The sequence below is a fragment of the Rattus norvegicus genome, chromosome 7 (genome assembly GCF_036323735.1).
Source record: "Rattus norvegicus strain BN/NHsdMcwi chromosome 7, GRCr8, whole genome shotgun sequence".
In the NCBI taxonomy this organism is placed as follows: Eukaryota; Metazoa; Chordata; class Mammalia; order Rodentia; family Muridae; genus Rattus; species Rattus norvegicus.
Genome location: NC_086025.1, coordinates 67,421,185 through 67,448,011, shown reverse-complemented (window position 1 = coordinate 67,448,011; position 26,827 = coordinate 67,421,185). Strand labels below are relative to the sequence as shown.

The window sequence follows — 26,827 nt, the reverse complement described above, 5'->3', positions numbered from 1 at the left end:
TTCCAGCTTTGACCCTCTCAGCGATGATTCTTGATCTGAAAGTTGTAAGCTGCAAGCTGCTTTTGGTCATGGTGTTTTTATCACAGCAATAGAAACTCAAAGACAGCAATGCATGAGCTAGGGGGACGAAACTGTTTTATTTTATAACAGCACAATTTAGAACACATTGTTCTGATAAAAACTGAGTTTTAGCTCCTGTTAGGATACAAATCACATAAGTTGTAGGTTTAATCCAACCATTTTTACTGCAGGCTGAAATAGTGACCTTTTTGTGACCTGAGAAATCTTAATATCTTTGTATTAAACAAAGCTAAACACTACACCGACCCCATCGGGGCCTTGTGAGAGTTAACTGGACTAACCTGATAAAGTGGCCAGAACGGTGATCAAGAGCTGGGAAGGCACAACAACTGTTAACCATTTCATAGCAAAAGAAAAGTATCATGATGTTTGATTTTTCTTTTTAATTTTATTCTCTGTGTTTTGCCTGCATGCATGTCTGTGTATCACATGCATGCCTGGTGCCCGAGGAGGCCAGAAGAGGGCGTCCAATCCTCTAGAACTGGAGTTACAGAGTACTGGGTACTACCACGGAGGGCTGGGGATTGAACCAAGTTCGTCTGGACGAACGACCAGTGCTCTAACTACTGAGCCATCTCTCCATCACAGTATCATTTATTTTACATTTGGAGACATCATCTACTCCTATACCCTACCATCGATCTGTCTGTCTGTCTGTCTGTCCACTCTATCTGTACTGACTCAAACACTGTATTTTACAGCATCCAAAATGTGCTCTAATTTCAAAGATATTAAAATGACCCTCATTACTGACAGATTCCACATCTGTGGATGCGCCTGGTCATTTAAATGCCCTTGTAACCCCAGACCAGTAAGAACAGCGCCTTCCCAGGCTTACTGAGCTGCTGAGAGGTAACATTACTTTACCTCCTGGTTTTGATGCCCTTGGGTGGGTTGAACAAGGTAGCATTGCTTCCTTTAATGTTCTATTTCATATGATAGCAAATTGCTGTTTTCATAGTCCAGGCAGCACTGTGTTTTCTACATTTTTGTGGGGTTTGTAGGTAATTTTCCTGTTTGAAATGACCCACTAAGTTCAAGAAAAGCTATGATAAAGCCCTTTTAGGAAAATGAATATGTTCAAATATATTCCAACCTGGAATGATTTAGGGTCTTTGATGGCCACAAGCTCAAGGTTAGAGAGTCAATAATACATATTAAACTTGCTGTCTCTGAATAGATTATATATTGACCAGCTACGAAAATGTCAGCTGACCAGAGGCTCATCGCAACTGATCCTGCCTGTGTTTTATATAAAAAAAAAATGATTCCATATCCTGTAATTCAGTGTTTACAGTGACTTCATAGAGCAAAATCACACTGAACTATGAAAAACAATTCTATTTTGGATTTAACCTCACAACTGAGCGGTAACTTAATTAACCTTTCGATTGAATTAAATTAGTTGGCTCTGACTGAAGTCTATTAATGGCTTCATCCATTGGTCCAAAGGCCATTTCTCAGCCTGCTCAGACATTTACCTGTTGGTCAGCATGGGGACGGTTTCTAGTCTTCCACCCTTACACAGATGTAATGAGCATGCTCAAATGCTTTTTCCAGAAGGCATACAGTTATTTCTCCAAGATTAGCTCCAGTGTAATTAGCCACCAGACCCAAGTCAGGTTGCCTTTACATCACTTTCAACCAAAAGAATCTCAGTCATGTTTTACAGGGCAGAATAAAAGCTGTGTATCTGTGGGGTGCGATGGCTGAATGCTGAGTGCCTCTGCACACGTCTGGGTCTCATGCCTGCTCACCTTTGCTGTGCTGAGAAGGTAGCATTCTGCCTCCACCACTGAGCCGAAGAACTGTGTGAGCCAATTAGCCCTGTTCCTCAGAAAGCAGAGCTCCACCAGGTTTGAGCTCCACCAAAGTTTTTTTACTTAGAACAAACAATAATCCACTTTAAATCAGTGTTGGGACTGGATTTTAAAATTTATTAAATTTATTATTAAATTTTGTGGGATTTAGAAATGGAGTTATTATTGTTGTTATAATTAGTTAATTAATTTTTACTTATTCACTTTATATCCCTCTCATTGCCCCCCTCCTGGTTGAATTTTTTTTTTTAGACAAAGTCTCATTTAACTCAGTCTGTTGGCCTAAGGGAAGAGTGTATATGTGTGTGTGTGTGTGTGTGTGTGTGTGTGTGTGTGTGCAAGCACATTTGCACATGCATGCACGCACAACAGTGTTCATGCCTTTAATCCCTGCATTTAGAAGATTGAGGCAGGCAGATCTGTGACTTACAAGCCAGACCTATGTAATGAGGTCCTATCTCAAAGGGAGGAAGGAAGGAAGGAAGGAAGGAAGGAAGGAAGGAAGGAAGGAAGGAAGGAAGACAGAAGAGAGGTGTGGAGGAAAGGGAAGAAGTATAAGTAGCTAATTTTTCTGAAGTAGGGTTTTCTGTTTTGATTTGTAAGAGTTTTGTTCTGTTGCCTAGACTGGCCTAGAATTCATCATCCTCCTGCCTCATCCTCCCACATGCTGGATTATAGGTATGTACCATCACGCCCAGTTTGCTTGAGAAATCTATTTTTATAAAGTGTGTGAATAATCAGACTGCATTCTGCTCTGTGTGGCTGACTGAGGGTCTCATTGGGAGCACTCACTGAATACATAAGCCAGCATCTATGTAGATCTGCCTCCTTGCTTCACAATGGAGCCTTAAAGGGGTGAAATCAGTGTAGGCTTTGCCCAGATGCAGGATGTGCCTTCAGAACGCTCTTAGGGCCTTAAGCTGTGCCTAAGTGGGAAGGGGCTGTTAGGGTAGGAATAGCTTTGCTCTGAGCTCCAAAATGCCACCTAGGCTGACATGATGGGGTTAAGTAAATGCAGCCCTAGCCAAGCTGCACTGAGTCACCAGATTTCAGAAGACAGACTTTTAACCTTAAGACTCGCAGTTTTCAACCTGTAGAGAAAGTGTTTTCTACTCCTGGGCAACAAAAATGGATGCCAGGATGTGTGGGGTTTGGTCAGGTTGCACACAGGACCTTGATTCACAGGACTATGGTCTCGACATCTTTGGTGGGCTCCAGGAGTTATGACCTCATGATTTCCCCATGCTGTGGCTGTCCTGGGAGGCCACTAACCACAGGCATAAGACTGCTATTGTGCTCAGGTTCATGGTCATACAGCAAGCCAGAGCCAAATCCAGTATTCTGTCTTACTCAGGGCAGTCTGGATCCAGCACATAACCAACATCACTGCATGACAGTGGCTCCTTCCCTGCATATATCTAGACACAGCCTGCTGCTCCCATAGGCCCTCCTCACTTTTCAGGGGCCAGTGGCTCTCCCTCCATTATCCTGTCCTTCCATACACACAGTGGCTGCCCTCCCCATGCTGGCCCTTCATCATCACTTTCAAACTGTGAGTCACTGCCCCTTAGTGGGAGACTGAAGCCAGCTAAAGGACCAGGACTTGCATGTAGATAGATAATTAGATAGATAGATAGATAGATAGATAGATAGATAGATAGATAGATAATAGGTAGGTAGATAGGTAGGTAGATAGATAGATAGATGATAGGTAGGTAGGTAGATAGATAGATGATAGGTAGGTAGGTAGATAGATAGATGATAGGTAGGTAGGTAGATAGATAAATAAGATAGATAGATAGATGATAGGTAGATAGATAGATAGATAGATAGATAGATAGATAGATAGATAGATAGATAGATAGATGATAGGTAGGTAGATAGATAAGATAGATAGATAGATAGATAGATAGATAGATAGATAGATAGATAGATAGATGATAGGTAGGTAGATGGATAGATAGATTTTCAAATAAAACAGACTTTAAATATCATTCTGTGCTTGGAGCATGGAGATCACCCTGACCAGAGAACTGCTATTCCTCTTCCCATCTGAGTAGCACAACGTGGCTTAGCTGTAGCGTCAGAGCCAGAACAACTGGCTGCCCTCATTCCTTCACCCAGAGCTGACTGACGCTGGGCAAGGCAATTATTAAGTCTTTACATTTTGATTGCTTCCTGGGTTTTAAGAGTACTTGTTTCTCATGTTTGGTGTGTGAATAAAATGATTTTACATATGCTAAGAGCCCCACACACTCAGGCACACATAGGCACACCTTTGAGATAGGTTTCTCTCTTGTAGCTCAGGTTGGCCAGGGACTTCCTATATAGCCTAGGCTAACTTTAAACTCTAGATCCTCCTACTTCAGCCTATTTAAAAACATTATTTATCCTTTTATTTTGCCTCTGTGTATGAGTTGTTCTCTCTCTCTCTCTCTCTCTCTCTCTCTCTCTCTCACACACACACACACACACACACACACACACACACACACACACACACACAGAGGCACATGTCAACGTGTCCTTTAGAGGTCAGGGTAGCATTTCAGGAGTGGATCCTCATTGCCCAGCTCTTCACTGCCATGCTGTGTGTACCCCAGGCTATCTCGCGTGGGAGCTCCTTGCCTCATCTCACCACTGCCTCCAACTTTTCTCTGTGAGTGTGAGTTGTGGGGATGTATCTCAGGGTGTCAGGCTTCCACGTCAATGTCTTTACCCTCTGAGCCATCTCCTTGGTCCCTCAATCTTGACTGTGTAGATTACAGGAGTGTGCTACCATTCCTAGACGCACAGATATATTGATAATAGCAACTGCTAGTGATTAATCTTATTGATTCATTTTGAAGGCTTTCCTGGAGCTCCCAGGCAGACCCAGGTACTCTTTGGGATGAGGTCCTAGTCCACACAACTATCCTGGGGCTACGAAGGACACACTAAGTCCACCACCCATTTTTCTATAAGGAGAGCATCTTCCCGACAATCCTGGTGCTCATGCTTGGAGATGAAGCACGTAGGCTCTGAATCTCGGGAGCTGGTATTTAAATTGCTTACTCTTCCCTAAGCCTCAGTTTCCACTCTCATACTCAGCGCCCTGAGATTACCTGCCTGGTAATATAGTTTCAGTATTAAATAGAACAATGCACAGAATTGAACATGAAACATGACCGGCTATAGGCATCAGGTGCTTTCAATGTTTCAGGAGCCAATGAGACTTCTAGAAGCTGGAGATGTCATCTGCAGTTCAGAAGATGCTCATGGCTGTGTCTGCCTGTCAGACTGCAGATCAGAAGGAAAGCCGGCTGCCTCACGTGTGCATCCCGAGAAGATCTGGCCATGGTAATTCATGCACACTGAATGGACCCGCAGCTTATAACACCTGTCTGCACATCCACCAGCCTGTAAAAGCCCCACCTTACAGATGGGGTAAGGGAGGCTCAAGGAGCCCTCTGAGCTTACCCTGTCAGAGCCAGCCACACAGCCAGTGTCTCACCCAGCACTGAGCAGCCAGTCCTGTCCTAGACCTACACACAGGTCACTTCCCAGGTTTACCCTCATCAGATGGATAGCACTAGCAGAGCCATTTTCCATGTGGAGGCTGCCTTAGCAAATGGCTCACCTTAAGACAGGGGTTTATGATTCAGGGCCTGTGAAGGAGAATAGAAACTTTAGAATCAGCGAAGTTTGCTAACCTTTAAGGTCAGGGCTGGAGAGACTCCATAGTTAAAAACACTGGCTGCTCTTCCAAAGGACCAGGGTTCAAACCCCAGCACCCACATGACAGCTCACAGCTGTCTGTAATCTCAATCCTGGGGGATTGACACCCACACACAGACATACCAGGCAGTAGTACCACGTAGCCTGCCTCCTTGGTTTCCATGAGCATCAAATGCATGGGGGAAAGTGCTTAATGAACATTAGTTACTGTGGTAGTCAGTGTGTGGTTGATAAAGAGGCTCTGGGGCCTCCTCAACCTTTCAGGAGAGCTGATGAAGCTGCTCGACGGAGCCGGGCAATGCAGGGCCTGGAGCTCAGCTGCATTTCACAGAGTGGATGAGCGGAGTCCCAGGGGATTCATTTCTCAGGCCGCACAAAGGAGTGAGATGATACCAGTGTTTTCTCAAAGCTTCCAGATTAGACAAAGATGATGGGGGAGGGGCAATATCCAAATGGCCTTTTAAACTCGCTGCCTGTCTAAAGCGCACAGAGAAAGAAGGTCGTCTGAGTCCAAGTCCACTTTCAGTCACATGGGGGTCGTTCATGTTGCATGGCTCTTCTGCCTTATCATATTATCTTTCCATTTGCCGAAGAATGCAGAGTGCTTATAAAAGGCACTCCTCCATTAAAACCAGCCAATACACACGAAGAAGCTGTCAAGAGGTTTACAGAACCGATTTCTTTTTTTTTAATATTTCCAGGAAAGGGGAACATAAATTCTGCTGAAGCCATTTAAAGTCATAAACCTTTAAAAATGTTTGCAGTGTGTTCTCCTGATTGGAGTTTTCCAGTTGACTTAGGCCACGGTGCACCACAACAACGCAGCCTCTCTGTGGCGCCAGGGAAATGGCACCTCTGAATGGTTTCCAACTGACATTGCTCAGAAAAAGGTTATTTTTCTTTCACAGCATTGATTTCTTAAGTAAATCATTTGACTCTGGAGTCAAGAGAAAATGGAGTGTTTGCTTAAGTTAGTTTTTGCAAGGTTTGCAGGGTTGTTTTTTTTTTTAATGATACAAAAGTACACCCTGGGGTTGGGGATGTAGCCCAGTCAGGAGAGTGCCTGTCCAACATGATGAGGTTCTAGACTTCATCCTCATCATGTGGAATCCTGGCATGTGGAAGGTAGAAGCAACAGCATAATAACAATAATAATAATAATAATAATAATAAAATTCAAGGTCATTCCCCACTATGGAGAGAGTTTGGAAATAAACTGGATTATTGAGACTTTGTATCAAAAGAATTAAAAAAAAAATGAAGCTGGTCAGTGGTGGCACACACCTTTGATCCCAGCGATTGGGAGGCAGAGGCAGGCAGATCTCTGTGAGTTCTAGGCCAGCCTGGTCTACAGAGTGAGTTCCAGGACAACCAGAGCTACACAGAGAAGTCCTGTCTTGGCAAAAAAAAATGAAATTTTTTTTTTATTCGGGGGCAGGGAGTGTTCCTCTGAGAGGCTCCAACCAGCAGCTGACTCAGACAGATCCAGATACCCACAGCCAAACAGTGGATGGAGCTTGGGTAATCTTAGGGAAGAACAGGAGGAAGGATTTTGGCCTCTAAAGGGATAAGAACTCCACAGTAAGATCGACAGAGTCAACTCACCTGGTCCCTTGGAGCTCTGAGACTGAACCACCAACCAAAGATCACACACAGGCTGGACCTAGGCCTCCCGCACAGATGTAGGAAATGTGTAGCTTGGTCTTCATGTGGGTCCCAAACTGGAGCCAGGGCTATTCCAAAAGCTGTTGCCTGTCTATGGGATATGTTCTTCTAGCTGGGCTGCCGTGTCTGGCCTCAGTGGGAGAGCATGGGCCTAGCTTCACAGGAATTTGATGTAAGGGATCCCCAGCAGTTCCCTTATGTGCTCAGAGAAGGGGATGGAGGGAGGAGGAGGATTTGGGGGCTGGGAACTAGGAGGGAAACAATGGGCAGGCTGTAAAGTGAATAAGTAATAATAATAATAATAATAAATTAATTTTAAAATGTTTTTTAAGAGCACTTGTTTTCCACTCTCTAAGCACTATGTAACAAGGTTTGAAGTTTGTCATGTTCTGAGAATTGGCCTTTAAAGCCCTTTCAGTCCTTGCTATGTACTGTCTCTTTGTCAGTTAACAAGCATCCACTGCTCACACTATCATGTAGCAGAAATGCCCTGGTCTCCCCCACACGCGGGGAAGATACTACGATTTCCACCTCCTGCTCCTGTTCCCACTCCAACTTGAAAGTTCTGATTTTGGGAATGCCAACATGTCAGCTGAACATGTCGGAGGAAACCTATATCCTGTCCTTACCCACTCTGCTCTTTGCATTTCAATGCCCTTTGGAGCTGGCAAGTAAAGGGACCTGCCACCAAGCCTGCTGATCAGAGTCTATGACCCATATGGTAGAGAGAACCAATTCCAGCAAATAGTCCTCCAACCAACTTCCATATAGAAGCTGTGGCGTGCGCATGCACACACACACACACACACACACACACACACACACACACACACACTCTTTTCTTTTGGAAGGTCTTTATAAACACCATGGTCTAGATTAGACCTGAATTCTTCCTCCATTACACTATTAACGATTAAGGCTACTTTTGTACTTGTGTGATTATGTGCTTAATATATATATATATGTGTAATCCTCCAAAGAACGGTGCATCTCTCTTTGCCCATGGACCTAAGCACAGAATGAAGGCCTTGAAGACAAATGAACCACAGAGGCACCGTACTTACTGCACAATTTGTTCTGGAACACCGAGGTCAAGGACTCAATCTGGCTGAAATTGGCCACCAGGAAGACATGGTCCTTGTGGGGCTCACTCCCGATAGCCTTTAGCGTATTCAGGTCCACTTGACCCACACCGATGGCAAATATCAGGATGCCTGTGTTCCGGGCCTTGGAAGCCACCTCAGCTACTGAGTCCTGAGGCCTCCCATCAGTCACAATCATTATGACCCGTGGCACATTCTCCCGCAAGGGCCGGGCCCCCTCTGCTTCTGAGAAGGCAATGTTAAGGGCATATTGGATGGCCAGCCCTGTCATGGTGCCTGTGGATAGATGCCTCATTCTCTTGACAGCCCTCTCGACATCAGACTTCCTCTTAAAGGTCTTCAGGGAGAACTCATTCTTGACTGTGCTGCCATATTGGAGCAGACCTACTCGGGTAATGTCAGGACCAATATCCAAGAACTGCAGGATATCCAGAATGAACTCCTTGACCTTTGCATAGTCATGGGTGTTGACACTTCGGGAGCTGTCAATGATGAACACCAGATCTGCCCGCTTATTCTCACAGGAACTCTCTGGGGAAAAAGCAGAGGTCACAAGTATCAGAGGGAGGGGTTCTCATATCTGCTCTTCTGTTGCTGTAATAAAATACTGGCTCGGGCCAAGTCGTGGTGGTTGATAACTTTAATACCAGCAGAGACAGGCAGATCTCTGTGAGTTCAAGGCCACTTTGGTCTCCTGAGCTAGTTCCAGGACTTGCCAAGGCTACACGAAGAAACCCTGGTTCGAAAATCCAAACCAAAACCAAAACAAAAAACTGACTCCAAAGTAACATGGGTAAAGGGACAACTCTGGCTACCTCATGAATGAGGAGAGTGGCAAGTGTGGTAAGTGAGGCCAGTGTGACAAGGATGGCGATCTAGCATGACCAGCAGGGTGCTGGAAGGCGTCGCCCTTCTTCCCCTTCCCTCTGTTAGAGTGCACTCCTAAAGCTAGCTCCCAAGGTTTAGCCCTTTACCTGGTCCTCCTCCTGAGGCTGACTACTAAGGTCCAGCTACCAAAGTATCGAAGTTCAGCAGTCAAAAACCTTCGTTGGCTACCTAATTACCATGCTCAACTAAAATCAAATACCTCATCCTAACGTGGGGGTTTCTCCTTGCAGGGGAAAACTACATTTTCCTAAGTCTGTCATCTGTCTCTTCTCTATCCAGAAGCAGTCCTTTGTCCCTTCCCCTTCTCCCTTGCCCTCTTTCTCCCCTCTCCCTCTCTTTCTCTCTCATCCTCTATCTCTGGTCTTTGTCTCTTATCCCTGCCCTCTGTTCCTCTGGGGCAAAAAAAAAATCTCCTTTGTCTTGAGAGCTTGGTCTTGGGGTCCTGAGCTAATACTTTTTCTTTCAATGGAGAAGAAAAGGTTTATTGGCTTATAGGTTATAGTTCAACAGCAAGAAAAGTCAAGGCAGACTGGAGAAACACGATCTACTGGCTTGCCTCTCCAGCCTTTCTCGGCTACTTTCCTTATACAGCTTGGGCTGTATTGCCCAGGGACTCCCACAGTGGGCTGGGTCCTTTTACAGCACCAGCATTCGAAAATGTCTCCATAGACGTGGCCACAGACCAGTCAGATGGAGACGACTTTTCAGTTGGGGTTCTCTCTTCCCAGGTATGTGTAGGTTTTTGCCAACCTGAGCAAAAACAATGATAAGAGGTAAGGATCTAACCAAATTGCCTCTTGTGGAAAACCCTGAGACCCAGGGACACCTTTCGAACCTCCAAAGTTCAGTTTTATTCTTATCCAGGCAAGTTCTCAGGCATGTGTGTGTGTGTGTGTGCTAGATAATCATGATCCTAGACTGCACACAAAGTTTCCTTTTGGCTCCAAAAACCAATGCATGCACAAGATTCACAGACACCCACGCAGTCAAAACTCACATAGAATAAAAATAAATAAAACTTTTTTTCAAAGAGGGAGGGGGAGGCGGAGGGAGGGGAGGAGGGAAGGAGGGAAGGAGGAAGGAAGAGTAAGGGAGAGTGCACTGGGGGCTGAGGTCATAGAGATCATCGTGAGCTGCCTTATGAATACCGAACATTTGGCTTGAAAGAATATGTGGAAATGTGTTCGTGAACAAAGTCCTGAGCAGGATAAACGTGGTGGAGAACTAAGGAAGGGCGTCTAGAACACAGAGAACGCTAGGAACTACTGGGCAGAATTAGCTGAGAATATTCTGAAGCCAACCATAGAAACTTTTCAAGTCATACTCGGGAATCTGTACACAGGTCACAGATGCCATGATGTCTCAGCACCATGTTACATAACGTCTCTTGTAGGGAAGGCGCATGATTGCAATCAGCTGAAGCAGAGTTTGCAGATGTATGCAGCTCAGGGGTAGAACATGTGCCTAGAATGCATGATACCCTGAGTTAAATCCTCAGCGTAGAAAAGAAAGTCCGCTGAGCTTGCGTCTTACAGAAGTTCCAGAAATTCCCCTGTGTGAGGAATTTCAGAGGTGAAACTGACACCTGTTTGGATGGGGCTCGAGAGCCTCAGAGGGCCGCGTGGCCAGGTTCAATCCCTTTGTGAAGCTTGAGGAGAATAGAAGCTTAATGTAGCTATGGTATCCAGAGGTTGGGCCCTTACCAGGAATCAGGACTGAACGGAGCAGAGCCTCTGTTGCTGAGATCTGATGACATTTTAAGAAGAGAGACAGAGGCCAGAAGAGACACAATCTATACATGCACTTCTTGATCACACAATGCCTTATGCTTCCTTGAGTACCTAAAAGCAAAACGTCATTACCACGTATGGCCTTCCAGACTGACACACCCACTCTATGTATTTTATGTGTGTTCATGTGTTTGGGTTTGTGTAGGTGTGTGGGAGTGGAGACTGGAGGTCTAGGCCTTTCTCTCTTGCTCTCTACCTTCTGCGGCAGGTCTCTCCCTCAGCCAATCGCATAGACTGGCTAACCAGTCAACTCCACCTTTCTCCCTTGCTGCCCATGGTAGGGATTTAGACATGTACAGCCCAGCTTTTCATGTGGACACTGGGAGTCCAAACAGCTTCTTATGCATTTGCAGCAAGCTTTTCCCCAATTGAGCCATCTCTCAGCCCCAGACTTTCTTAATAAAATCACCTAGTTGCACCTATTTCCTTAGCTCAGAAGAAAGCACCCCAATACACTGCCTTTAAGCAGAGTAAACCTTCCCTTGCCTCTTCTCTACGCCCTCCCTGGACTTTGCAACTCAAGAAGGATTTGAAAGGGATTAGAAAAAAGACCCCAAGTCCTTTCCCTAAATCCCATCCACCACAGCTGCAAGAATGAGACAGAAGGCCAAAGATGAGGCAGTGAAGCCAGTCATTAGGATGGGACATGGGAAAGGTCTGGGAAGCCATCCTGCCCAGGCCACCTTGCCAGGGGGTGAATTGTCATGCACAGCCTCTACACATCTCTCCACTGCAGCCAGACAAGCCCATGTCAGAGAAGAGAGGGTACCCCCAGTACCAGTAGCCTGGCAGGAAGCCACATATAACATATTCCCATATAACACCCAAATCCAGTACTGGGATCTAGGTACATATAAGGAGAGTTTCTCAAGACAGAGCCTCCCACATTCACAAGATGTTCTAAAATCTCCTTTTCAAAGTGATTTCATCATAGGTGCCTAAGTTCATTCTCAGAACAAGCTACTGAGAAAAGTGCTAGGGTTGTGCCCATTGCATAGATGATAAAATGGAGGTGCTGAAGCATTTATGAGTCTTTCATAACTCAGGAAAAGAGAAAACACACAGAGATAACACTAATTCCCAGCACTCGGGGCAGCTATGAGCAAGGGGCTGACAGCCCCACAGAAGCACATAAGCAAGCATTTAGACTCTCCTCTGCCTACCCTCCTCTCCTAAGGTCTTTCCTCTTCCTTAGCTCTCACACTCAGCTCAAGGATGGGCAAGAGCAGGACTAGAGTTCATAGCTGCTCAATTGGCACTAGATAAGACACCTGCATACACACACCCAAAAAAGGCAGGGGAAATAAAAACCAGGTGAGCCCTGAGCCCCAAAGGCGTCCAGGGGGCATGATCTAGCATTGGCCCTAGGCTGGAGCTAGACACTGTCAGTTCCCCTCCAGAAGCCACACCTGCCTACCCCTTCTAAGTAATAACTAAGTCTGAACTTACTTCTGGGATAATGGTTCAATGGTCTCTCCCTGCTGAGGAAATCAGGGAATCAAATTGACCTCACCACAGATAAGGATTTTAACGATTCAAAGGAAGGAGACCCACAAAGGACTAAATCACTGAAAGTTCTCCTCCCCTAGAGACCTTTGGTAGTGAGGGCTTTTGCTCAAACTAAGATTTTTATTGTGAGTCTTACCGGTGGCATCAACATCCTTCTGAGCACCTCAATTTGAAGAAAACCCAGGAAGGTCCATGTGGAGTTGTGTGGTAAACAGAATTAATTCCCATCAAAACAAATGGATAGTTCCCACAATGCTCGGGACACAACAAAAACATCACAATGGTTCAAAAATGTGATTAAGAAGTTCCATGAGAGTTGCAGCTCTGAGCTGAAATCGAGTTGTATCAGTTTACCCTTAAGAACTCAGACCAAAGATCAAAAACTCAGGTGACAGCAGATGCTGGCGAGGATGCGGAGAAAGAGGAACACTCCTCCATTGTTGGTGGGATTGCAAACTGGTACAACCATTCTGGAAATCAGTCTGGAGGTTCCTCAGAAAATTGGACATTGAACTGCCTGAGGATCCAGCTATACCTCTCTTGGGCATATACCCAAAAGATGCCCCAACATATAAAAGAGACACGTGCTCCACTATGTTCATCGCAGCCTTATTTATAATAGCCAGAAGCTGGAAAGAACCCAGATGCCCTTCAACAGAGGAATGGATACAGAAAATGTGGTACATCTACACAATGGAATATTACTCAGCTATCAAAAACAACGGCTTTATGAAATTCGTAGGCAAATGGTTGGAACTGGAAAATATCATCCTGAGTGAGCTAACCCAATCACAGAAAGACATACCTGGTATGCACTCACTGATAAGTGGCTATTAGCCCAAATGCTTGAATTACCCTAGATGCCTAGAACAAATGAAACTCAAGACGGATGATCAAAATGTGAATGCTTCACTCCTTCTCTAAAAGGGGAACAAGAATACCCTTGGCAGGGAAGAGAGAGGCAAAGATTAAAACAGAGACTGAAGGAACACCCATTCAGAGCCTGCCCAACATGTGGCCCATACATATACAGCCACCCAATTAGACAAGATGGATGAAGCAAAGAAGTGCAGACCGACAGGAGCCGGATGTAGATCGCTCCTGAGAGACACAGCCAGAATACAGTAAATACAGAGGCGAATGCCAGCAGCAAACCACTGAACTGAGAATAGGACCCCCGTTGAAGGAATCAGAGAAAGAACTGGAAGAGCTTGAAGGGGCTCGAGACCCCATATGTACAACAATGCCAAGCAACCAGAGCTTCCAGGGACTAAGCCACTACCTAAAGACTATACATGGACTGACCCTGGACTCTGACTTCATAGGTAGCAATGAATATCCTAGTAAGAGCACCAGTGGAAGGGGAAGCCCTGGGTCCTGCTAAGACTGAACCCCCAGTGAACTAGATTGTTGGGGGGAGGGCGGCAATGGGGGGAGGGTTGGGAGGGGAACACCCATAAGGAAGGGGAGGGGGGAGGGGGATGTTTGCCCGGAAACCAAAGAATTATTATTAAGTATTAAATAAATTTAAAAAAAAACTCAGACCAGCTCAGCATGCCCCTAGAAGGCTAGTCCAGTGGTTCTCAAGCCTGAGCACGCACCCTGATACCCTGCAGCATGTGTCAAAGGTCAAAGCAGTGAGCTGCATGCCTAGAGCTGCTGGACTCTGAGTTTGGAGAGGCATAGGAAAACTTGCCTTTCTCGCAAGTTGAATGGTGATGTTGCGGTTCCTGGTCAAGGGACCACGATCTGAGAATGCTAGAAAGTAAATCTCTGGAAAGAAAAAGAATTTTGGTATATCCTGACTTCACTGTCTCACTGGAAGTTCCACCAGGTGGGACTCTGAAGTGTATGTGTGTGCATGCATGTGTCTGTGTGTGTACATATGCATGTGTGTACATAATGTTCATGTGCATGTGTGCACGTGTGTGCACATATATGTGTGTAGGCATGCATGCATATGTGTGTGCATGCATATGTCTTTGTGAACGTGTATGTTATAGAAATACAGTGAGTATTCCACCACATCAACATCTGTAGAATTAAGTGAAATTTCAGGTGGTTAAATAAGGCTTCAGGGGAAGAAACTGAGTCAGGGCAATCAGTTGAAGAAAGCAACAAGAATCTTAAAGCCAGAGAGCTCATGGGCACCTCCTGTTGGTGTGGCATAACTTTAGTTCCTACACTTATACACAGCATCATCAGGGTTGAACTCTCAGTTCCTGGTCTCCAGACTAATGAAATGTAAGCCAAAGGGCCCCATGTAGAGGTAAGTCACCCACTTTACAGAACAGCAAGGTGAGGCTTACAAAAATGGCCCTCCAGATGCAAGGTCTTGAGGCTTACAATAGTCAGGCTGTGGTGGTGACACAGTAGTTTCTTATCATTTCAAGGTCCTCTTAACACAACCTCAAGGCAGATAACACAGCAATATGAGCTTTGAAATTCTTTTTTTTTTGTTCTTTTTTTTTTTTTTCCGGAGCTGGGGACCGAACCCAGGGCCTTGCGCTTCCTAGGCAAGCGCTCTACCACTGAGCTAAATCCCCAACCCCGAGCTTTGAAATTCTTGAGAACACTGAAATACTTTCTGTGAAAAACCTGTAGCTTCTCCAGAAGTTGAAAGAAGTTTCCAGAAAAACTGACTTTCCTCTGAGTGATCCCCTCATGTTAGTCACTGGTTCTGAGAAAGGGTGCCACTGCTCCTCAGCCTGGGGAAAGAACATTCAATGATCTTCCTCTTGGCCCCCCAGGACAGGGCTTTCAGCCACACTTGGATGAGGATTTGTGAGCACATAATAAAATGTCATCCCTCTCGCCAGTAAGCGGTAATCTGGACTCTGTCGACTGCACTCCCAATCTTGTCATCTGGACTCAAGGTTCTGGCTAAGAGGAAATAGTCTTTTGCCCTTCCAGAGAAGGAGAATCTGCGCCAGAGAGTTTTAAGAACATTCTGCCCTGCTGGGTGACAGTGTGCAATCTCACAACTATTTCCTCTCCTTGAGCTGAAGATTTGTCACTGCTGGCACTGGCTCAGGTCGGCTACACGTATGTGGCAGTATGGTAAGTATTTGGTGCCATCCCCTGGGGAAGTCAGGGCATTTTGGAATGGGGAAGGATGTGATAATGAGGGTAAAGTAATTTCATCTGAAAGGGACTCGGGGATTCTCAGGGAAATAGCAAAAAAGTCTTATGATCTCAGTACAAGTCCAACTTCAGTCAGTTTCTGCCTAAATAGTCCTCAGCTTCTCTGTAAGTTCTTTGACCCTCAGTCTCTTGTGAACCTGTGTGTGTGTGTGTGTGTGTGTGCATGTGTGTGTCTGTGTGTGTGCATGCATGTGTCTGTGTGTGTGTGCATGCAAGTGTCTGTGTGTGTCTGTGTGTGTGCATGTGTCTCTGTGTGTGTGCATGTGTGTGTCTGTGTGTGTGTGCATGCATGTGTCTGTGTGTGTGTGTGCATTTGTCTCTCTGTGTGTATGTGAATGTGTATGCATGCATGTGTCTGTGTGTGTGTGCATGTGTCTGTGTGTGTGCATGCATGTGTCTCTGTGTGTGTGCATGTGTCTCTCTGTGTGTATGTGAATGTGTGTGCATGTATCTGTGTGTATGCATGTATCTGTGTGTGTGCATGTGTCTGTGTGTGTGCATGCATGTGTCTGTGTGTGTGTGTGCATGTGTCTCCCTGTGTGTATGTGAATGTGTGTGCATGCATGTGTCTGTGTGTGTATCTGTGTGTGTGCATGTGTCTGTGTGTGTGCATGCATGTGTGCATGTGTCTCTCTGTGTGTGCATGTGTCTCTCTGTGTATATGTGAATGTGTGTGCATGCATGTGTCTCTGTGTGTGTCTGTGTGTGTGTCTGTGTGTGTGTGTGTGCGCGTGTGTGTCTGTGTGTATAAGTGTGCACGTACATGCCCATGCTTTGATGTTGGACAACCTTGGCTGTGACTCCTCAGCACTGTCTCCCTTCACGTTGATTTGTGCTTTGTTTTGGGGTGGGATCTCTCTCACAGATTAAGCTGGACTTGTCAGCCAGTAAGCCCTGGGGATCTACTACCTCTGTTATCCCAGCACTAGATTAAAAGTGCATCACACTGTGACTGTTTTTTATTTGTTTGCTCGTTTTAAGTTTCTAGTGATGGGACCTTCTCCCCAGCCCAATCATCAGTCTTTTCTTCTGTAAAATGGGACAAGAAAACCTCAAAAAACTTGTAAGATTCAAAGAGAACATTGCAGTAAGTTGTAGATCACATTGAGCTGCCCAACCTTGCTTGGAATGTTTTCCATATGCCGGCCTGTTTATTCCCTAGTCACCTTAGGAACTGGGTAGTTTCTGTTTCCACATTACAGATGAGGACATGGCTCTAGAGAGTCCAACCTGCGTCCAGTCTCCTTCCTGTCTAGGAAGCAGAGACACTGGGTTGAGCCCTCCACCTGACTGTGCCAGTGACAGGAACCAAGGCTCACACTCTAACCACCACGCTGTGCTCTCCCCATCCTCTTCACCTTCATTCCCAGAATCCTGGGTCCACCAGGACTGCATCTGCTGCTCTTGGGGTCAGTTCTTTCCTTTTCTGGAATGTAGGCCAAGCAACATGACTCAAACTTGCCTGCACCTCATCAAGGGCTTTCCCCTTGCTAAATACTTATTTAACTTAACCAAATGATAAAAACAAACCCTGGCCTTCATCACAGTAGGAGCCTAGGACTTTAGGCTGCCAGTTAACTCATATCCACACTCTCTTGACAAGGCTTGATGAGGGTTCAGCAGGTGTGAGAACTAAGGAGACTGAAGGAGGAGATACTGAGACAGAGAGAGAGACTGCTGGTCTTGCACTGACCAGCTGGTCTTGTAGGGACCAGGAGGAATGTAGTCAGGACAAGAGACAAATGCCAAGAGAATGGATAGCAGAGACCAGAGGCTTCATATCACTCCTGAGCAAAGCTCCACAGGCAGATGGTTTGTAGGCACTGAGAGAACTGAAGATTTTAATGATACAAGTGGAGAAAAAAAAAGAAGAAGAGAATGGTTTCTGGAGCTCTGGCTTCATTAAGAACTAGAGAGTGATCTTAAACAGCCCAAAGGCTGACAGGAAGAAAGAGAATCACAATATGTGAGACCAGAGAACACTTTAGGGTGTTCCGTTGCAGCTACTCCGACCTGGACAAAAGCTGGATGTAACAGGGTTATCGGGTAGATCAGGAGGAGACAAAGGTTGACAACAATAAATCTGGGAGGGCAAGCAACTGGGAAAGTGAAGGGCGGAGGAGACGGTAAGATCAATGGACACAAAGTCCAGCTAAGACCTCAGCATTATCAAAGTGCAGGTGTGAGGCTGGGCGTGCAGTTACTATAAGCACAGGGTGGAGATAAGAAGCTAATAGCTGAGCTCAGGATAATGTGAGAATGCCGAGCTTGTCAACGTCATGGCAAGAGCAATGCTGGAGACAGTGATGGTGAACTAACAGCTACAACTGCTCTTGTTTCTAAGGTTAACCACAGGGACTTGGACAGGATTTAAACTGTGACTAGAACATTATAGAAAAACAGAGAGAAAGGAGACCTCAAAAGATTTTCTACAGGAGAGGTGGGCAGTGGGGGTGGAGAGTGCCTTGAGCAAAGACCATCACGCAAGCAATGCTGGGATACTCCTGGCCCATGTTACAAGCACATGACATGCACGATTCCGTCCCTGTGCACCTGAAGACTGTGATTGACTTGCAGGGCTTACAGATGGTCAAAGGGATATTTCAGAAATAATTTGACTCATCTTTGGCTCTTGTCCCTAGTGTCACTTGACCTGTAATTCCCACATATTTAGGCGCTTTAATAGAGTGTCTGGACCCTGGCCAGGCCTGGAGACCTGTAATCAACTCTTGTTTCTCCAACTCCCTTGTTAGTCAAAAGCCAGCTGCTTCATTACCTCACATTAGACACTGTGCGAGGCTGCTGAGCAATAGCTTTCTCTGACCCCGTCACTTCCATTCACATCTTCCAAGCATACTGCTGGGAAGAGCATGAACCCCGACCTCGTGTCTCAGGACAGCACAACACCCTCCACTGCTTACTGGGGCCAGGACATCTCTTGGACTCATTGACAGAGTCTTTCGTTCTCTATAATACTTTCCAAGTATTCTCCAAAGTCAGGGGAAAAAACAGCTCTTGTGGTCTCTCTAGGCACACTGTTGGGAGGAATCATGAATTAATGAAGAAACGGAGTTGAGGTCATGAGGTATTTCTAGAATAATGAGTCAAAACTAAATGATGAAACCTAAGAGAAGTTAGTGTTGCACACTTTACATGGGGTTCAAATATCAATTTATGAACCCCAATGAGAGGGACTTCCAGATTGACAGCTGGTTACAGATTAAAATCAGGACCAGAATAGCAGGTAAATCTACACCACAGCCTCTATTCCCAGCCCCAGCTCCTTGGCTTAAAACTCAAATTTTAATTATAGGATTCCCATCAACACCACACATCAAGATCTCCCAACCAGGGGTTTGTGGAAGAACATCAGTGTGCCAGGACATCATTAGACCCCTCCTAATATTAGTATATTAACAATCCCGACAATGGCCCTCCTGGCCTCTCCTAACTCAAGGAACTTCTCTTCATATCAGAACTTCCCATGAATATCTGGAGACATTTTGATCTGAGTCACAACAGTTGGTCTGACAGCTATGAAGTGCCCAGGACAATGAAACCTCAGGGAATGGTTCCTAAAGCCACCATCCCAAGGTCACAAACAATAAGGTCATTATGGTTGTACCATCCCAAGGTCACTGACAACAAGGTCACTGACATTTGCAGGAGGCTTTCTCCACACTATTCCACTCTGCTATTGATGCCCTAAGTCATGGGGTCTCTTGTTTTGAATACCTCTCCTAGTGGATCTCCATTGACCTAAATGACCTCTCTCGTATCCCATGTTTACCTCTAACTAAACTCCTCTCTCCATGTTTCATGTATGAAGCTATTTAGCCACATGCACCATCTTCTATGAATCCTGGGACTCAGCAAAGTGCCACCACGTATGTAGCTGGATGCTCGTATCTGAATCTTTGCTTATCTCCTTTGTTGTGTACATGTAGGTATAAGGAGTGAAAAGGAAGCAAAAAAAAAAAGATGTAGGTATCCCTCCATGGGCTTGGATGGATGGAAAAGCTGATCTGGAGGTTCAATGAGGGACAGCCATGACAGAATTTCTAGTGGTCTGGTGATGTCAGAAACACTTGGCAAATATATTCAAAATGCTGAGTCCTACAGTTAATGAGTCAGATCCTTTGCAGGCAAGGAACAGCACTCCTTCCAGGTGGTTGGTTCTTGGACACAAGCCTGAGCACTCTGCCTCTAGAGACATGTGGTCATGAGGGGCCGTCTGCCAAGAGTCTAGAAGAGAGGATAACAGCAGAGCATTCCATGCCTGTGTCTCCATTACCGGGAGCGGTCTTAGAAATACAGTGACACTATATCCTGGATTCCCTCATGTCTCCTGGTGCAAATATTGTTCCATTGCTGAATCATGTATGTGACAGCTATGTCATAGTTTCCAGTTAGATTCAGACAGTAACAAAGGCAGGCCCACTATTACACAGAAAGGAATGTGAGAAGGAAGAGAGGGCAGATGAGACTTAGAGGTTCTTTAGCAAGTCGTGGACATGGGGCTGATGGGAAATGGTGGAAAGGCATTGAAAACCCATAAGCCTGACTCTACCCTTTGCATGTCCAACCGCTGTTGCACTGCAGTAGGTAACCTGGCATGTAGTTTCCTTTCAACAGAAAAATGCTCCACAGACAAGGTCCCTTACACTCCTAGTCGACAGATCGCACGCTAACTGGTACCCAAGACTGGGAGGAGATGATAAAATACGACCAACATCACAAGATTTACCTGCTGTGCATCCCAGGGTAAGTAGGGACACATGCTGTGTAGTAGCACCCCATAAACATGACGTTTGCTGCTGCAGAAGCCCCACAAATCAGACCGCATTCATCCTCATTGTGTGACAGCCTAGCTCAGATGTGTACATCTGAGTGAACTGAAGGCATCATAGGCGAGAGAGAGAGTGCCTATTGCTGTGGGGACGTTGGCATTCTAAGATGTGACAGGTAGTTTTGCGTGCACTTATCTCAGCCTAAGGAGACTTGAGGTGCTCACGGATGCAAGGAAGCATACCAGTGACCGTAGAGCAAGGCGGAGTGAGATGAGCTACCTCCAAGATGCATCGTGTGTGCTTTACTAGAAGATCCTACCCCGATCACAGTCCCCAGAGATCTGACTGAAAGACTCAGAGAGAATTTCATGAACCCAGTGCAAATACAAGCACACACAATCTCTAGTCCTGGCCCACCACTGAGAATAAAAGTTGCATTATACGTTAAGACGAGGCAACACTCATGGCCATCCCTCCACAGCCCAAGTAGAATGCCTGGTTAAAAAAGGGGGGGGACATGACTGAAGAGAGGGAAAATACAATAACTTGGCTCCCCTTCCTGCCAGACATTCAGGTTTGCTTCTCTCTGTGCAGAACATTTTGCTGGGTAAAAACCAGCTGATACCGTTGAACTCATTTGGGTCATGGCTTCTCTCAGGAATATCCAAACACTATCTGAATACCAACCTGTATGTTCTTTGTAATCCATACTGAAGGAACCCAAGCTCAAAGGCAGAAGCTGAAGCATTGGGATTGCCGGGTTTGCTCTGTGTGCACTTGAACCCAGAAAGAAATGTATAAAAAGACAAATGTACTGGGAGAAACCCCAATGGACAAATCCTTCACAACCTGGAGACATACACAGGCGGAGTCCTTGCAAAAATATACTTGTTTCTTTTTGTTACTTTACAAAGATTTTAATGAGTGGTCACCTTTGCATAGCAATACTGCTCAATAAATAGAGTCACAGGCCAGGGGCCCCCTGAGAGATCCCAGTTGACACCAGCTCAAATGTCAGTTGTTCCCTTTGACTGACTGTCATAAATTCCTTCAGGAACACAGCTCTCTAAGGCCCTTAGGGAACATGCACCAAGGAGCCAGAAAAAGGGAAAGGAAAAAAAAAAGTGCCACATCACACCAGTCTCTTCTGGTAAGTATTACAGGAGCTGAAAGGAGACATCATATGAACTTCAACAACTGTGGCTTCCAGAACCCTGGATGGGTTTCTTTACAAGGGAGCCAAGGAAAATGCTGCCCCAGTTTAGCCCTGAAGAAAAAAATTTCCGATGAATTGAAATTTCCTTGCAAGGTAAAGCAGTTTGCTCCAACCTCACTAAGAAATGCTCAACAGGTCCGCTCAGAGTTTGCTGCACAAACTTTCCTGAAATTGAGAGAGTATGAACAAACACATACATACTCAGTGGCTTTAGATCCTTAAAAAAATAGGAGCTGACAGAATTTTAAAAAGAAGAAAAAAAGTCTTAGTATTATTATCAAACACTATGGGCATTTTTTTTTATTTCTCAAATTGAGAAATAGCACTATCTTCCATTAGGGTCTACAGATCTGAGCGTGCGCATGCGGGTGCCCGTGGCCTGTGTGCTTGAGTGTGCCTGTACACACAAACACACATTTTCCAATGTGAAACTGTATGCAAAGCACTTCCTGGGGAACAGCTATGTGACTTCTGCTCTCTATAGAGAGAGCATCATATAGCATAACCAGTTGTCTAAAACAAATGGCACTGACCCACAGGGGCACTTATACTTAAGAACTTGAGCAGTGGCCTCATCTGCTTTATAAGAGTTCAACAAATAGAAGCCAAGAGCAGGGCAGAGAGACCTGTGAACAGCAATGCAGGACAGCTAAGCTCTTAGAGTCAGGAGGAAAAGGAAGCCTATGTTCAGCCTCATGGCATGGGGTCCTGGTGTCTTTTCCCGAGTAAAGATGAGTTATATGCCAGGGAACGTACCTCTGAATGCGGCGTCTCTGGACCAGCAAGAGAGACACTTTCAACTCTACAAACACAGACACTTTTGTACCAGGTTCTGAAGACACCATATAATGGTCTCACCAAGATATCTCACAGAGTAGGCATATTTGGAAGGTTTACAAAAAATATGAAAAATTAGAGCCTAGAACAGAGGTCCACACTAGAGTTGGGGACTGGGGGATTACTGAACAAGGCTATTGTATCACAAGTTTACGGTATGATAGATTGGCCTAGGCCAGGGATTGAGTAGACACTTTAGAGCAGCATGAGCACAGGCTCAGAGCCAGACCAGAGTGTAGTACCCAACTATACAAGGAACTGAAAGTGGGTGGTAAGACTTGCTCCTAAAGAGCCAGGTGACACATATAGTCAGTACTCAAGAGCTGAAGTGGAGCTATAGAAAAGGTTGTGGTGTGTGTGTGTGTGTGTGTGTGTGTGTGTGTGTGTGTGTGTGTGTGTGTTCATACTCCCTTCAGACACACACTCAGTCCAGACTTCATGTCTGGTCCAACCCAGGTCTGTCCCCAACCTGCTACTACCCATGTGATCCTTCATTTAGGTCCTCAACAAGGTCTCAGTTATAAATTCTCAGCTCCCTATTGATAAGCCTAAAACAAAACTCCAGAGAAATTCTTTTAAATTCCTTTGATTTTAAGAGTTGCATATCTGCCACAAGAATAAGTCTATCATATGCTTGGGTAATTGAAGGAGAAAGTTCAGGTTGACTGTGAGGGCTTTTCAAATTACCCTATACCTAGTTTCAAATTTCAAAAGCAATACTGACTGAACATCAACTCATACATACCACCTCTCCCCCAGTCTTCAAGTACTACAGAAGTTTAAAGGGAAAAGCTAAAATCACCAGAGACTCCATTGCAGTTTGAGTTTGAGATAAGAACGAGCTAAACTATGAGACGTGGTCACAAAGGGCGCTGAGACGTCAAGGCTAACTCTGCTAACACTGTAGAAGACAGTGCACTACAGCGACAGCACCCTGGTAGATTACAATGGCAGCAGCACCCTTGGCGGATTATGGTGACAGTAGTATCCAGAGTCCAGTGATGTGTGTTAGTGTAGTGACCTGCATAACCTCTTCCTCCTACTATCATGTAAGCACTCAGCCTCCTATATTAAATCTCTTTTTGCTTAGTACCTGGCACAGTCTGCTTCCTGAACTGGCTCTCATAGCTTTCTCAATAGTTATCTCTCTGCTTAATGCCTTGTCTGGCCTCAAAATATTCCTTTGGAGGCTCCAATTTGTTGTGGCAGAATAATCCAACCAAGCATGGTCAGTACTGTTGAGAACACTCAGCGACCCCAGGCTTTGTGGAAACTGTCTTCTTCCTCTGGTCACCTAGCACTTGTAAATACCCACCCCTACAGCCCTCTACAGTGACTTCCTAGCTGGCTGTTCGTACTCGTTCTCTAACTTGTTGGAAAATTTTTCCTCTTTCACTTTGGTGTAATGCTTTGTTTCCTCCACTCCTATTAACTTGGCTTCAGTTTCAACTCCCCAAACACACAGGGACAGTAATTACTCAAAAGGAAAACTATTGGGCAAGCAATTCATTTCCTTGCTGCTCACAGCACTTTAGCAAATGCTCTCTCTCCAGCTGCTGCCTTCAGCATTGCCACCCAATGTTAGGGTTGCCATGGAAGCCAGAAATAACATGCTGGGAATCCACTCCACACAGATTTTGGTGCCTTTGGTCTTACAGAAAGCCCTTCTCGTAGCTGATCATTAACATGTGTCTGATTATAACGAATGAGATAGCCGGCTAACGAGCTGAAATGGCTTTGCTTCAAGCCCAGAGCCATCGAGCACTTGGTGCTTGAACATTTTAAACCTAAAAGGGGCACTTTAAAGGCTAGAGTCAATGTTTTGATTTTAACAGTGAAGAAGCCCATGCTGTGTTGAGGCTTCTGTCTCCTAGTCTGCCCCGTCTCCAAACCATACTTCCTATGACTGTACCGGAAGAGCAAACACACACACACACACACACACACACAGAGAGAGAGAGAGAGAGAGAGAGAGAGAGAGAGAGAGAGAGAGAGAATATATGATGCCCAATGCCCAATTTACTGGACCTGGTAGACCGGTACTCACAGGAGCATTTGGGAAGGAGTTAACCTAGAAAAGATCATGGGGCTATCACGGGGCCAAGTAGTCACGTCCCTGTGATCTTCAGTTTTCTTTTCTACACAGGTTGGACAGTAAGGTGGAGCGGTCGTGAGGACTGAATGAGAGAATGTGGACTGAGGATGGTACTGCACACAGAGGGAGAATCGTGATAACTTGCTATTGTTTTTAGTATCCCCAACTAGGAGCACATTAAGGTCTGTTGAAGCACCCACCTCATCCAGCAAAGAAGACGCAACACCGTTGGATTCTTCTCAACAGCCTTTATTGTAGGAACACCTCATTGTTGATACGGGGGACCCCGAGGAACAAAGGCACTCGCCTTATATACAAGACAGGCTGTGGCTATAAACTTGTCCTCTGGGGATTGGTGGAGCATGAAATACCTTATTAGCATGAATATCACTCCAGTCTGATAACTGCCGGAGAAATGCCAACACATGCGCATTGCAGGTGTTTATCACCAACGACCACCGGATGTCGGCGCCATCTTTAGCCGCTCCCTACAGTCTGTGGTAGCAAAGAATGGAAGAGGTAGACACCCTGAAAGGCCAGGAAGCTGCATGCTAGGCCTAGAGAGAGAACACTGACCATATATATATACTCTATCATTTTCTATTCCTTTCCTGGGAAATAGGTGTTGGATGAAGCTATGTCTTCCCAGCTCTAGTGTGCTATAGTTTTACATTTAAAAATTAAGTAAAAATTTTCTTTGGCTCTTTTCTATTCATGGTTCTAGCCACAGCTGTGATAGCTAATACTTATGGAGTAACGGTTATAGAGCATCATAGTGTACTAGCTTGGTACTCCTCACATAGCCTCTGTTTCAGATGGGAAGCTCTGAGAGGCCCAGGATCACACGCATAGGAAATAGTGGGTGAGGACTCAAGTGTATCTGACTCTGGAGTTCCTATGACTGTACCAGAAGAGCAAATACACACACACACACACACACACACACACACACACACACACACACACAACTGTACAAGAACATAATTTGTTGAACTTTATATGTATTCATGTTGCCCAGTTGTAACTGCAGGCTGTATCCTGAGATACGTGTTGTTCATCAACCTAATAATGTTCAAAGAAAACTCTGAACAAAATAAAATGATGCTGAGTTCCCCCACTATACTGCAGAGATTTTCCAGCTCCACCATTAGCCCTTACCTAGACTGCAATATTTACCCCCCAGGCAGAGCTTGCCTGTGTCCTCTACATCCTAGCCTTGATCACACAGCTAGACTAATTCTTTAAAAAGCCAAGTGAAATCCTCTCATTCCTTTGAACTACTCATCCCTTCTTATGACAGAGGCTCCATAACTTGTGCAAACCATGGGAAATTGGTCGCTAACGAACAGGCTTATGCCATTAGGATCACTTGGTCTTCAGTGAGCATAAGACATCAGGATAGAGAAGGGACACATAGGACCTGGAGGCCAGATATGTGATGCCCAGTTCACTGGACCTGGTAGAATGGTACCCACAGGAGCATTTGGGAAGGAGTTAACGTAGAAAAGATCGTGGGGCTATCATGGGGCTTCAGTGACTTTACAGAAATATGAAATATCATGTTTATGAGGTGGAAAAGCTCAGCAAACCCAAATGTCTCAGGCTGTCATATAAATTGGATTCTATTATTATTATCGTCATCATCATCATCATTATTACTATTATTATTATTATATATCATCATCATCATTATTTTATGAGTATACTGTAGCTGTCTTCAAACATATCAGAAAAGGGCATCAGATCCCTTTACAGATGGATGTGAGCAACCATGTGGTTGCTGGGAATTGAATTCAGGACCTCTGGGAGAATAGTCAGTGCTCTTAATTGCTAAGCTACCTCTCCAGCCCATAAATTGGATTCTCAAAATGCTAACACAATCCATCCCAAGTAAGAGTAGAGCAGCTGGGCAGTGGTGGCAGCACATGCCTTTGATCCCAGCACTTGGGAGGCAGAGGCAGGCAGATCGCTGCGAATTCCAGGCCAGCCTAGTGTCCAGAGTGAGTTCCAGGACAGCCAAGGCTATACAGATAAACCCTGGCTCAAAGCACAAAACAAAACAAAACAAAACAAACAAACAAACAAACAAAATCAATAACCAAAAAGTGCCATCCCCGCAAAATAGGGCAAAGTAGGTTGCTCAAAAGCAAATATGGCAAGAGCCATATGAAT

General features: G+C 45.2%; 1 protein-coding gene across 3 annotated transcripts in view; it reads right to left on the bottom strand.

Annotated features, from left to right (window-relative positions):
• The window catches only part of Matn2 (matrilin 2), a 149,628-nt gene that overhangs the window by 81,756 nt on the left and 41,045 nt on the right, over positions 1-26,827 (bottom strand). For all 3 annotated transcript variants that reach the window (XM_017595223.3, XM_039080152.2, NM_001427155.1), the window contains exon 3: positions 8,348-8,917. In XM_017595223.3, coding sequence (XP_017450712.1) covers positions 8,348-8,917 — 570 coding nt within the window. The remainder of the gene's footprint in view (positions 1-8,347; positions 8,918-26,827) is intronic.